At 32.1% G+C, this 13588-nt stretch overlaps 1 protein-coding gene across 6 annotated transcripts in view; it reads left to right on the top strand.

The window, feature by feature from the left end:
• The first annotated feature begins 12 nt into the window (after positions 1-12).
• The window catches only part of LOC124534155 (proline-rich protein 36), a 54470-nt gene continuing 40894 nt past the window's right edge, over positions 13-13588 (top strand). For all 6 annotated transcript variants that reach the window (XM_047109857.1, XM_047109855.1, XM_047109852.1 and 3 more), the window contains exons 1-2: positions 13-672; positions 11981-12103. In XM_047109857.1, the coding sequence (XP_046965813.1) occupies positions 433-672; positions 11981-12103 (363 nt within the window). In that variant the 5' untranslated portion in view covers positions 13-432. The remainder of the gene's footprint in view (positions 673-11980; positions 12104-13588) is intronic.

The raw sequence follows: 13588 nt of genomic DNA, 5'->3' as shown, positions 1-13588 counted from the left end.
TGGCAGCACTGAATTAGTTTACCATCGCGACCGCAACGCAGCGTTGGCGTCGTGCAACACCTTTCATTGTATTGACTATTGACTGATTCTGAACACAGAGAATAATGTATAAAACTAATTTATCCTTTAATTGTCTTAGTTCTTGTTAAAATATATTGTATTATACCTTAGTTTAAGTGTAATAATGCCTCCGTTTACATAAAAGTGAAACAAGACAGCCCGTCGAGTGCTACGCGGCCATTTTACTTGCAATGCGGCAACGGTGTATGATCCGCCATTGGAAACGGCTAGTGTCCTTTTCTGAGTGCAAGATTTGTATTTTGTCGATTTGTTCGACATAGAAACAACGGTGAACCATGTGTGATAAAAGTGTAGTGCGGACTTTAGTGTAGTGAAGCACGGTGGTCGGGTGTTTCGAATAATGTGCGAACGATGGAAAACGAAGTGAAGCAGCGCAATCAGAGAAACAGGCGAAGGGAGCGGGCACAGCGCATGCAAGCACAGCGAGAGAGTAAAGTTAAGGATGGGGACAGCGGCGAGGACGAGTCTCCGGCGAGAGAAAAGCCACCTCGTCCTCCGGCCAGGAGAAAGAAGTCGAGGGAGCCTCTGGGAGAGGAGGACATCATTGATGGTTTCGCCATAATGGCATTTCGCACATATGAAGATCTCGAGGTGAGTTTAGATTCATAAAATATCTCGTATACTATAACTACACGAACCCATAACAATAGAAACTAGACAACGTAATCATTTATTATTCTTTAATTATTTATAACTATAAGTAGATACAACTGTTTATATTTACATGTTTTTAAAGTCAAGATCCTACATATTTTATATTGATAATAATTCGTATTGCAGACTTATTAAACCAAACGACTCTAGGTATTACGTTCGCAGTCGTCTATTTAAATAAATAAATTAAAAAAACATTATAAAAATGCTTTGCTGAATTTTGCCATTGCTATTTTTAAAACGTATTTATCCATGCAATAAATTGTTTTTGGTATCCCATCTAAAAAAATATGCTATGTAATCGCTTCAGACTTCATCTCGGACGTGCATTGACCCTTGATTGAACCCTTCACACTAATACTTTAAAATTGAAATTGAGCAACCAATTAAAATAAATTCATTTTATTTATTTTTTGTGCTGATGTGTGTTGCATTAAAGAATATTGCTTGACTGCATATCTATGAGCTAAGTGTATTTATTATGTGAGCAGCTGACGGCGCGGCGCCTGTCGGAGCGTGCGGCTCTGTTCATCGGGCGAAGTGCACCCGCGGTCTCCCACTAAGTGTAAATTTGGTCTAAGTGGCTTTCGCTCGTTTGTGCTCATTTATCGCGCCGTCCTCGGAACGACAATATGTTGTGTATGTTGAAGTCTCGTATGCGCATAACAAAACTACATTTCGCGCTATCGTTCTAAATTATGACGACAGGCGTGCCGTTTCTGCCTCGTTGTGGCTCGGTTATATTATAGGCCCAAACAGGTTCCTTTGCTCCTATTTAATTCACCACATGCGGTGTGCAACGTTTATGCAATTTCTGCTTACAATGGCTGTAAGCTAATTTTCTACAGAAAACGGGTTTTTGTTGAAATTACGCCAACGATTCGACATATGGCTAATAAATATGAGGTTTCTCTTCATAATTGTATAAAAACTATCGTGCAAAAAAATACGGAACAAATTGAAAACACACCTCCCGACAGCCGTTGCGCTGTTTTTCTTTCGGTTTTTATTTATTCTTTTATGTACTGATATTTCATTTACTTATGTATTAAAATGATTATCGATATCTACAAATTCTACACTGAACTTTTATAATATCAACTTGATTCATATCAACTGAAAAATGGTATTTTATCAAGTAAACATTTATTACATGTTATTTTATCAATACGATTACAGGCCAAATAATTTTGCAATTAATATTTGGGGAATCCAAATATGCTGCGCGTGTTATAAATAGCTCTAATATTGTAGACCATTACAAAGCAAATATATATTTATAAGCAAGAAATTATTATTAAGCATTAGGTGCCACTGTGAATGATTGTGATTTAATCGTGGACGAAAGCAGTAGTTAAACAATAATTAAAGTTATACGAGCGTGACCATGTCATCTTATGCCCGTAAGCGGCGAGCGACAAAGAGAAGTAGGTAATTATTTTCCCACGATACTCTTACCGAGTCCAGTTTCGTATCAGGTGATTCTATGAAATAAACAAAATATCAGCTTCCAATCAGTGTAGCAACGCGATAATCTGTTATACTTGTAATCATTTTGTTTTGTTTTTAGCTTCATTGATGAAAATAAATATATGAATGAATTATGCTGAGTAATTGAAAACGATGAAAATATTACGTATTTATTTTAAAAAATATTCCACTTAATGATAAAATTTTACTCTCGCTTAACTGTTAGAGTGAGTGGTAATTAATAGGATATTTCGCTTTCTTTAAACTTTATAAAAGTTTAATATAGCGAATTGTTAAAGTTATTAATTTTTTTAGGTATTTTTGTTTGTCTGTACTTTTCTTAAAATAAACCAAATATCTCATTATTGGTTTAAATAAAAATAAATCACTATAACTATTAATAGATAATATTAAATATGTAAGAGGTAAAATATTTATTGTTTAACGAGTTTTCATATTTAAAATAAAAAGAGACGTCTAATAAGACTAATAAAAATTAAAAATAAATATCTTCATAGTTTAACAATGTTCAAATCTGATAAACAGCCGAGACAGATTGAATTTGGCACGTGAAAGTTGTTGGCCGAAAAAATTACCCCCGAGCTAATTGGTTTCTGAATCATCTTTCTTTTGAACAATATTATTAGAATGCAATTTTCAAAAACATTTTGTTCAATACATTCATTATGTTGGTATCTATCTTTTTGTAAATGCATATTTATATTTAACAGGCACTTTAATTTGTTCTACCTAATGGAGTGCTAAATAAAATTGCAGCGCAGTTTAACTCATTGTTAAAAATATTTGCGAAATGTTTCGGAGCAAATACCTACCTGCAAGCTTTATTACAGAACGTTGCACACAAGCCGTTAAAGCGATTCCCCGCTAGAGATGCCTCGGGCTTAAGCCGGTACAAGGTAATACCTGTGAAAGCTGCGGTAGTGAGACGCATAACAACTATACACTAGGTTCGGGATTCAGTGTATGCTTGTACAAAATCAATATATGTCGCTTTAGAAGACGAGCTACTACGATTCGGAGCAGCGACCGAGTGTCTCGGCGCCCCTAAACACCCCCGTGACCCATCCCCTTCTAGTATTCCCTGGAGCTTAATGTTAGCACGCCGTGACATAAATACTTACCTGGGAAAACTTTAAACCGCTTTCTTACATTTTATTACTTCTCACGTTAGCTCCTTTCGAACTTTTCGCACTCGTCAACAAATTAACCGAAGTTATCGTGTAAAGATATTCAATTCATGTAATAAAATACCATTAGGCCGTTTGTTGATTAAAATATTTATCTTAAAAATGTTATATATTTAATGTAATATTACTTCGCTTGTCATATTATTTTTATCACCTTGTAATAACAGCTGCAAATTATTTAAAGCCAAATTAAAATACGTAAGTGTTGTGCATACCCTAACAAAATAAATCCAGACATTTTGAGAGCAACTCACACAGACGCAAGCCACCGCCATTAACTTTTAAGAATATTGTAGAAAAATTGCTTTGTCCTCCGCGTATAGGGGAAAGTTGTGTTCGCTTGTACCTACTACAATTTTGAATTCACGACTCGTTTTACTCAGGCAATAACTATGCAAATGCAAGTTTTAAGCAAGACAATATATTTTGCACCGTTTTAGTTTCACGAGCAAAAAATGTTAACTATTTCTACTAGATAAATGAACTGTATTTAAAATTACCAATAAATCATTGTTACATTTCCTGCAATAAAATATAGACGGTGAAAATTATATGTTAAAACTAAAGTTATAATTTATGTTCCTTTATTATCATGCAATTTTATAAATAAATATTTATATCCAATTGAAAAATCCGTTATTTAAAAATAATAAAGGCACCAAATATATATATATATATTTAGAAACAAATAATATATAACGATAACTGTTATATACTTTATCTTGATTTACTACCGATAAAACACTTTATATAAAACTATTACGCACTTGAAAAATACTAGCGAAAACATACTGTACGAAAAATATTATGAAATTATGTAAAATTTTAATACTTCTCCTTCTAATTTTCAAATTGGAAATAGCCAGGTTAATCGGCCTATGGGCCACCTGATGGATGGTCATCACCAATGTGGCGCATTGAAAAAAAAAAGTCTACGTCCCTGTGCCTGATGACACTGGTTTACTCGCCTTTCAGACCTTTCCGAGCAATACTTCCGTAACAATGTGGCTTGGCTTTAGAATACGTAATGTATGAGTACCCAAAAGGAATTGCACAAAAATCCACAACGAAATAAAAACTTGCAATAACATTGTCTAAATTGCAATTAATTGAGATTTTTCTTCCATGTCATACATAATATATCATCACTCGAAAATCGGAACATAATTGGTGTATATTATTTCGACATGGTTAAAGTTTATTTTACACCGTATCAATTAGTAGTAATTAAGGTACCTCGCGTACGATGCCTTATCGGATCTGAAGTTCCACGTAACTAAAACAATCGTTATCAGTGTTAAGTTTTATTAAACAATCTTCGTAAATGTGTCGTAAACTGGTTCTCTGTTTAGAAATGTGGTTTTGTTTTGCTTTGTACGTGAAAGCGTTATTTCCAACGTAAACATACACTCGGTAACACGTACTACTTAATAAAATTAGCTTCTTAAGTGCATGTTACCATTACAACGTGAAACATAGCAATCATTGTTTTTCTAAGTATTTATACTTATATGTGTAATTGTATTTATCCAATATGGAACACGTATCGCTAATGTACCATTCACCGTTAAATATAGATGAAAAATCTTTAGAATTCATTTGTCACCGTTTGCTCATTGGTTATCCATCGTGAAGTGGATATTAGCACACATTAGTGTTCATTGCGCGACATTATATAAACATTGTAATATATCGCCCTATTATCATCTACCATACGTCAAGTCAAAGTAAATGTTTACAGTAGTTAGTATTGGTTGTGAGACTCGCTCGACCACTTGTACCTTTTTGATTTGGTGACAATACAAATAAATCTCCCATGATTGATGACCCGGAAATACACTTAGCGAAGTATGCGGGGGAGATCGTGTCGGACTATTAATTTACTCTACGTCGTGTTAATTAAATGTATATATTGCCACAGAGTAGATATCGTAATACACTCTTAATTGTATTTAGAATAAATATCATCCACATTTAAAAATAAACTATAGGAAATAAAAATGAAACCACTAGTTTCATAACATAAATGATAAATTTATTTTATAAAACTCGAATTAGACTGTGAATAAAATTAAATGATAAACAAACGAAATGCTAAACTAAATTTGTAAATTGAATTCTTATCAAATTATTTGAATACCAAACTATAAAGCGATCCATATGTAGTAAAACCTTTTAACGCTAAATATATTTTTGAGTAGCCTTTTAAAGTTACATCAGCGGATAATTAATTATTTATTAAGTAGCAGCCGCTACTTTTACCTGAATGTAGGTTCACAGTTAAACACTAAAAACACTATTAAGTGGAAGTCCGAAGTAATTCAATTTAATCAATATTCCCGTCGCGAACTTTGCCTTACGGCCTCACAGGAATTAACTCAGTTAGTTTCGAAGAATGTTAATCATGACCTCGTTTTACAATCGCTATGGCGAACTATTACCGAATTAAATTAACTCGCATAAAGACTTAATGAATTCTTAGCTGTTTTTAATATACATTAGTAGAAAATTGATCAATTAATTAAAAAAAAATATTGTGTATTTTTAATCAATAGATATTTTTGAACGATTTATTATGTTTCGATTTCGATTAGGTTGGCGGACGAGTATAAGGGCCACCTGATGGTAAGTGGTCACTATCACCCATAGACAATGACGCAGTAAGAAATATTAACTATTCCTTACATCGTCAATGTGCCACCAACCTTGGGAACTAAGATGTTATGTCCCTTGTGCCTGTAGCTAAACTGACTCACTCACCCTTCAAACCGGAACACAACAATACTGAGTACTGTTATTTGGCGGTAGAATAACTGATGAGTGGGTGGTACCTACCCAGGTGGGCTTGCACAAAGCGCTACCACCAAGTAATATTGTATTATATTTTAATTATCTATTGCGGTTTTTTTATTATTTCACAATAATAAGTATCTAATACTCGATAAATATAATAACGATAACATTGCTAATAATAGTATTATTCAATACATGAGATATCAGTCCACCGAGATTATCAATTGTCTTATCACATTTTTTTATAATTAATTATGGCAATTATTTAAGTACTCAAATAATGTTTAAAATAACTATGGTACTAAGTAGCGATTGATAGCGATTCACATTGCACTTTATGTATCAGATCTGAAGTATAATGATAGAGATTAAAATAGTTTTACTCTAATCCTACACCGATGATATAAATAATTGAAGCAAATCAATTTGTATACATTTTTCTTTACAAAATATAGTGTCACAAATTTCTTACGTGAATTATACAATAATATTAAAAAAACAAATTTATGTATTTAGTTTCTACATAATTTTATATCAATTTTTTTAAACATATGTTTTTGTAAATATTATAGGATTGTTCAGATTTAGAAAATGAACAATACTTAGTTTTAAGCTTACATAATATCTGCTAGATAAACGATACATCTACTTAGCATAACGACTCTAATAAACAGTATTACACTTTGATATATTTAAGTAATACTACAATTTATTTTATTATATATCATAACTGCTAGAGAATTACATACAATTAATGTTACGTGTGTCGATGAACTAGCATTTTCCTCTATTTACCAGCAATTTAATTCGTTCGTTGGTAAACAAATTATTAAAACATTAAAACACAAACTGGCAGAGTAGAAATTTTTATTTACAGATAGCATAGCGAAAATGTTTTGATGGGAAAGGGTAGACGAGATCATTGAAGGAATGACATGCAAGATAAATAGTTATTAAAAATGTTTTCGAAGATTCCATCGCTAACAATAATGACGGATAAAATGATGAAAATTATAAATTGCATTGTAATATAAATTATTATTACTACCTAAAACCTTACCTCTCTTGTATAATATAGCAGCAGAAAGCAATCGTCTTTGTTTTAATAAACAGACTATCCCATTCAATAGAAAAGTAAATGTACTGTATTTATAAAGAAAAGTATGTTATCAAATCTACCAGATTGTAAGGGAATTAAATACAATAGCCTGATTCAGTTTTCACAAAGTGTTCGAGACAGAAATAATAAGTGTCTAGAAGATTGTATCGTATCACTACAATGTTTACAAGGGTAATGGTTGAAATAGGGTCCTTCCGCCCACACGGGGCGGCGCGAGGTGGCGACATAATCGCTCTGGAACACGCGACTGTCGCAACGAAAATCGTTTACAAAATATTTCGATTACAACCCTCCCACTTAATTGTTTCCTCCGCCATACTAGAACAAAGCTAAAGAATGTTTAGTCAGGTTATGTCTCATTTTGAGTTGTGGTTCGTCGCTATGGCATTTAAATTATTTATTAATAAATTTCTTCTATACAAAAAATACGCTGAATCATAATAAAAAATATATTACTTTAAAAATAAAATATATAGACAGACTTTATTTAACAAAGTTTAATAAATAAGACCATTTTTGACATCGCGATTCATTTTCTGTTTTTTTTTTTTCAAACGTTCAACCTTTTATGAATTCCAGCTACTACCGGCTGAGTTTCGAAATTGTTTTCAAAAAACATATTGTGTAAATATTTTTTTTTTGTAAGTTTTTTTTGAATCTTTGGTATTGTATAAAATACAATTGATAAGTTAAACATTTATTAAATTTTACTGTCCCTTTTCGAATTTCGAATTAGATGATTTAATCTTAATATAAATCCCCTATCGCTTAGTAAAAGATAAAGAGCCGTTTCTCTTGATAAGTTAATTATGTGCCGTACTAAGCAGAGCACCATAATCGTTCATTACCATGCAGTTCAGTATCTAATCCGGCGTGCTAACCCACGCCCGCTTGTCTGATGACTTAATTAATGACCCGCCGTGTCGCTGGTAATTAAACAGCTCTGGCAAATTGAAGTTAGCGCTTGGCCCCGCGGCTGCCGGTGGATTAAAAACCGAATGCAATTTGCTAAGCACCCGACCCGGATTCTAAATTGTTTGGTGGAACTCGCCACAAATAGAGCCCGTTTTATTCTATATTTTAAAAATATACAACGAATTATTCTAATTATGGCTTGTTAATTTTATGTTGCTACCGTAAATTGTAAATTATATAAAAAATAATTTCAAACAGTTAACAACAAAAAATTCAATTAGCAAATTAAATTACATACCTAAACACGTAAGCTCAAAGTAGATAACACCTGTAATGGAATCGAGCTACTGTTTTATAGTTTTTTCTCAGGGCCCGATGTGTCCGAGGTAAAGTATATTAGGAATTAACTAATTTAGTTTTAAAATTCCTATGATATACAACATAGTTATGAGATTATTTTTAGACGATTATATTTAATGCTTTTTGTGTATGTAAGTTTTTCCGATGTTGATTGTAACACCGATACTATTTTTGTATTGAGTAGTGCGTACTGTATGGTATGGCTTAAATTCAAGGAAAAAGTCACCATATTGGTATTAGGAAAATAGGGAATCGGCCAACGCGAATCGCGTTTAACAGAAACCTATCATACATGTTTGATATACAAACTATATTATTTATATACCATAAAAAGATAAATAAAACTTTAAAATAACATTTACATTAAAACTAGAAATAATAATTTATTTACGCTGAAGGTCTTATTAAATAAAATGTTATAACACTAATAAACTTATATCAAAGTCGGTTTTCATTACTAAATAACGAACCTTGCCTCGTTTTAGCTGGCATCGACTTCAAATGTAACTAATCAGGTTGTTTTTTTTTTTGTAAACAAATATTTTTATCTCATTACAAAAATCGAAGCTATGTTAATTAAATTAACGCGTTTGTGTTTCGATCCCTTTGATTTATTAAAATTATGCTAAGTAGCAAGTAACAAATTGGCCGTAACAAGCCATTAAGAGGCCATTATTTCTTCATAATATTAGTATCGGAGCTGTCACATCGGTGATTAATTTGTTGTCGGTGAAGCAATTAGAGTAAATGACCGTTGTCGACGAGGTGTGACTGCGTGCGTGCGTACTCTAGCTGAGGAGGCAGGTGATTACCTTGCGGGCTGCGGCCCACTGAGTTATTGACCGATGCTAATTATTGGACAACGTCTTGTGAACATGCTATTATGTTTCATTTAAACTACACTCTTGACGATATAATGGAGGGTTACTACGAATACTTTCCATTTTAAATTCATATCTAATTTTACTCGTTTATTTAGAAACAATGTTTAAAATAATTATTTTATCATTAACGTACAGTTTAATTATAAATGATACGCATACATGCGAACTGTCCTTATATGTAAAACTTAGTTAATTTTATAGAAAAATGCGAGAAATCGAAATAAAAACGGTAACTTTATGTTATTAGTTATAAATCCCTCTGCGACTGTGTCGAAAATACAATACTCTCGAGATCTTTATGTGGCTTCCACAAAAGATTTTATATACAATTCATTTTAGTCTCATAAAAAAGTTATCACGGATTCGCAGAAATCGGTTGAGCTACTTCTCTGCCAGCGTTTGCTTTTTAGCCCGTGGGAAAAACAAATCTCAATATCTATGCCATAATATTTATTTGTATTTAATTGATAATGTGCTGCTATTTATCAAATTTAAACCACACAAACTATGTCCTAGTCAAGGCTATGCGTAATATTTTTACAGTATTATTTAAATCGTTCATTTAATTACCGAATTAAAAAAACTACTAATATCATAATAATCAAATAATGATCATCAGTAAAAAGTTTACTCAGAGTTTTATAAAAACAAGGATGCGATAACGTTAGGTAAACTACCAAAATTACTTATTACGACAATTTATTTTAATTTGATTTAATTAACGTGATTATATCTTATTTTAGTTTTTGTAACTATCTAATTGCGAATATCATGCAAGTTAGAAGAACTTCTTCTATATGAAAATTCGAATCTTTATTATTGCACAATGTTATCGCGTTATAGGTATATTTTGGGTATAGTAAGGCAAAAATTTAAGTTAATTTCCAACCGACATATGCTCTACTTGACGATAAAGTTTGCGAATAAATAGTTAGTGACTTTATGAATACGTTTTATCTTTTAAACTTCACAGAAACCAATAACAATTTTATGAATATTTATGACCGGCCTTCAGCGCTTCACATTATTATAAAACTTTTCAAATCCTCTTACAGTTCCGTTTATTATTACATTCATAGTTTTTTTCTTCTCAATAACTAGAAAGTACTGTATCATGTCTATTAAGTATATTGGAAAGGTAAATAGACACCTTTATACGGCGAATACAATGCAATTATATCTTAAGTAAAACTGTAATTAATTTCAATTTAATGTTTGATATTTAAATATAGAATATAAAATAAAAACAAACATTCATTTTATATATGTAATTAAAAAACAACACGACGTTTTTCTCTAATAGTCTTGTGACAAAAGATTACTTAAACGATTATTGCTACCGTGCCAATGATTGTTTGTGATAAACAATCGTGTTTAATGTCGAAGCCCTGTTTGTGTATTTAATTATATTTAATGATTCTTAATAGCGTTTTTCATTCGAATGTACTTTTTAATTAGTCCATTTATAAAACTCGGTTTATTTTGTTTTTATTTAGCTATTTCGTCTTAAAAGGTATTTTCCTTCTTTAGACTCTGTTTGACCTCTTTAAAGATAGTTTAAATGACTCTTGTATTTATTTATCAAACTAGCAACCCGTCCTGGGGTCGCACGAGTGCAGTTTGTTATGGCATTTAGAATTTTTATTGTATTGTAAAAGCTATAATTTGAATAGCTGTGAAATAATATTGGTTTTATTTGAAACGCCGCTATGTTAATCATACACATAAAGTATATACATAAGTATATACAAGTAATAAAGTACTTTTTGTATTGTTTTGTCCAAATAACTTTGGACATTCCTATCATTGAAAAATGATTATTTTGTCACACAATATTTGTGAACGTTGTAACTAAATACTAAAATTTCCATTTTAGTATTTAGCTGCAAAGTTATTCCATTAAAAAAGATTGAAACCGAAATATTTAGTTATATGTAATTATTTTTTCGTTTCACTTGAAAACATTTATATGTTATTTAATAATCTTGTTAGTTGTTCGATTAGATTTATTTTGCACTACTGAATTCAAATGGAAACTATTTCAATATAATATTCTGCGGTATATTTATATTACACACAGCCTAAAATTGGAAAGTTTTTTATGATAGATCACGCTAATATAAAGAATTTATTGCCTGTCTGATTTGCATAGTTCCTTTTTACATTAACGAGTTAATTTATTAAGATATATTATTATGGTTTTATAAATTAAGGCTTGACATAAACATCATAAACATTGTGAAACCGAGTTCTTAATCCAAATTGTACGCGATAGAAATTGGAGCAGTTCTATTTATTTATTTAAAGGCTTTATTGAACACCATGTATATATAAATATATATATGGGACAAAAGGCGGACTTAATGCCTGAAGGCATTCTCTGTAATGATAATGTAAACGTTATTCAGCCTTACGTCTCATCCATGGAATTAAATAAATTATGTTCTTATGCAAATTTAAAATTGATATCTAATTAATCTGTTATTTTTCTCCAGGCTGCTGTAAAATGCGCTTCCTCACCTCGTACCAACGCGTTGTCAACCAAACCAAGACTACCGTTGGCTGCGCTTGCAGGCGACGCAACCCGCAACCATGCAACCGCCAACGTCAATTCACATGTAAGTTACGAGTGTTTCATGTGCTAGATATTCTAAACAACCTCAGTGTTTAATACATGTTGGTATGAAAAGCAAGACTTGTGAATATGTCGTATATGGAGCCTGCTTTAAATTCCGCACGATATGGTTATGCTTATACCATTATGTCTTCTAGAATTGCATGTCAATAACGTGTATAATATCGCTGTTAAGCATGAATTGTTAATGTCTTTGTTATCTTCGTTCTCCGTCTTGTTCTTAAAGTTGTCTATTACCACGCCCCTTCCATAAACAGCTCATTGCGAATTAGTAATGATTTATGTTGTATTAATAAACTCGGTCAAATAGGTAAACACTTCCTCTCTCAACAAGCCGTATAAATGCGTGTGGGTGTTATTCAATTGTCCGTATCACGATCATAGCCTACGTAAAGCATCGCTTTTACTTTTCACCGACCGTATCCATCAGAGATTAATGTGTTTGGTGATCTCACGAGTCTAAATGCAGCCGGTCTAAATCGGTATGCCATCGACATGCTTCTTCCGGAGTGCTTTCTCGCCAAACACATAAAATGTACAAACGTAAACTATTATTTCACTTGTCAATTTATATAGACCGTTTGATATACTTTAACGCTTAAACAAGCGCTATATTCCTTGCTAATAAATATTACACAGCCAATTATTATACTTGAACTCGGACTAAAATAAAAGTATAAATTTGAAACGATTAATAAATTTCAGGGTCAATGCCCTAACTAATGGACCTATAAAACTTTTTTTATGTTATTACGAAGTCAATAATAATTCTATTTAAATGACTATATTATGTTAATCATCCCGTATTTGAATAGAATTCGCTCGAGTGCTCGACAAAACGGTATTCATTAGCACCTTGGGCTAGAGATTAAAAAGAAGACGTTGTTTTTGCATAAATTCTTGATTGCAGTGAGAAAAGCAAGACGGAAGCTTGTGAATCACAATGCGCTTGAATATTACAGTGGATAAAGCTGGCTAGGATGGGGCGAATTGTGGATAGTCGGGAGCGTGCATTCGACATGATATTAAAATAAAATGCCGGAGAGCCGGGCATGGCGACGGCTGATATTACCTATCGTCTCTACCATTATACTTCGTGCCTATACAAATTGACTCATTATTGCGTACACAAAGGCCGAAACATCGATGTGGATGTGGTTATTTCTTTTAATGGTCTGGTGACACGTAATTGAAGCATAGAGTTGATTAAACTTTTATTATTCTTTTACGGCTTTAATTAAACTCTTGATAGTTAGAAAAATAATAATTTAACCCACTTCTTTATAATATTAGGTTAGTAGTTAATTTAAACACAGAACAAAATAATATTCTGTATTACTTTGTTGTGTAAAAGAACATTGCTATTATTAAAAAGATTTTCCTTGTGTAAGTATCCTTGTATACATAAGCTCTAAATAGGTTCACGTTTCTCCCGATGCCAAAGGAGTGCTTGGCGGAATGCGAGCAG

This window comes from Vanessa cardui, chromosome 12 (genome assembly GCF_905220365.1).
Source record: "Vanessa cardui chromosome 12, ilVanCard2.1, whole genome shotgun sequence".
In the NCBI taxonomy this organism is placed as follows: Eukaryota; Metazoa; Arthropoda; class Insecta; order Lepidoptera; family Nymphalidae; genus Vanessa; species Vanessa cardui.
Note: the sequence above shows the minus strand (reverse complement) of the source record. Positions and strands in the feature narration are given on the sequence as shown.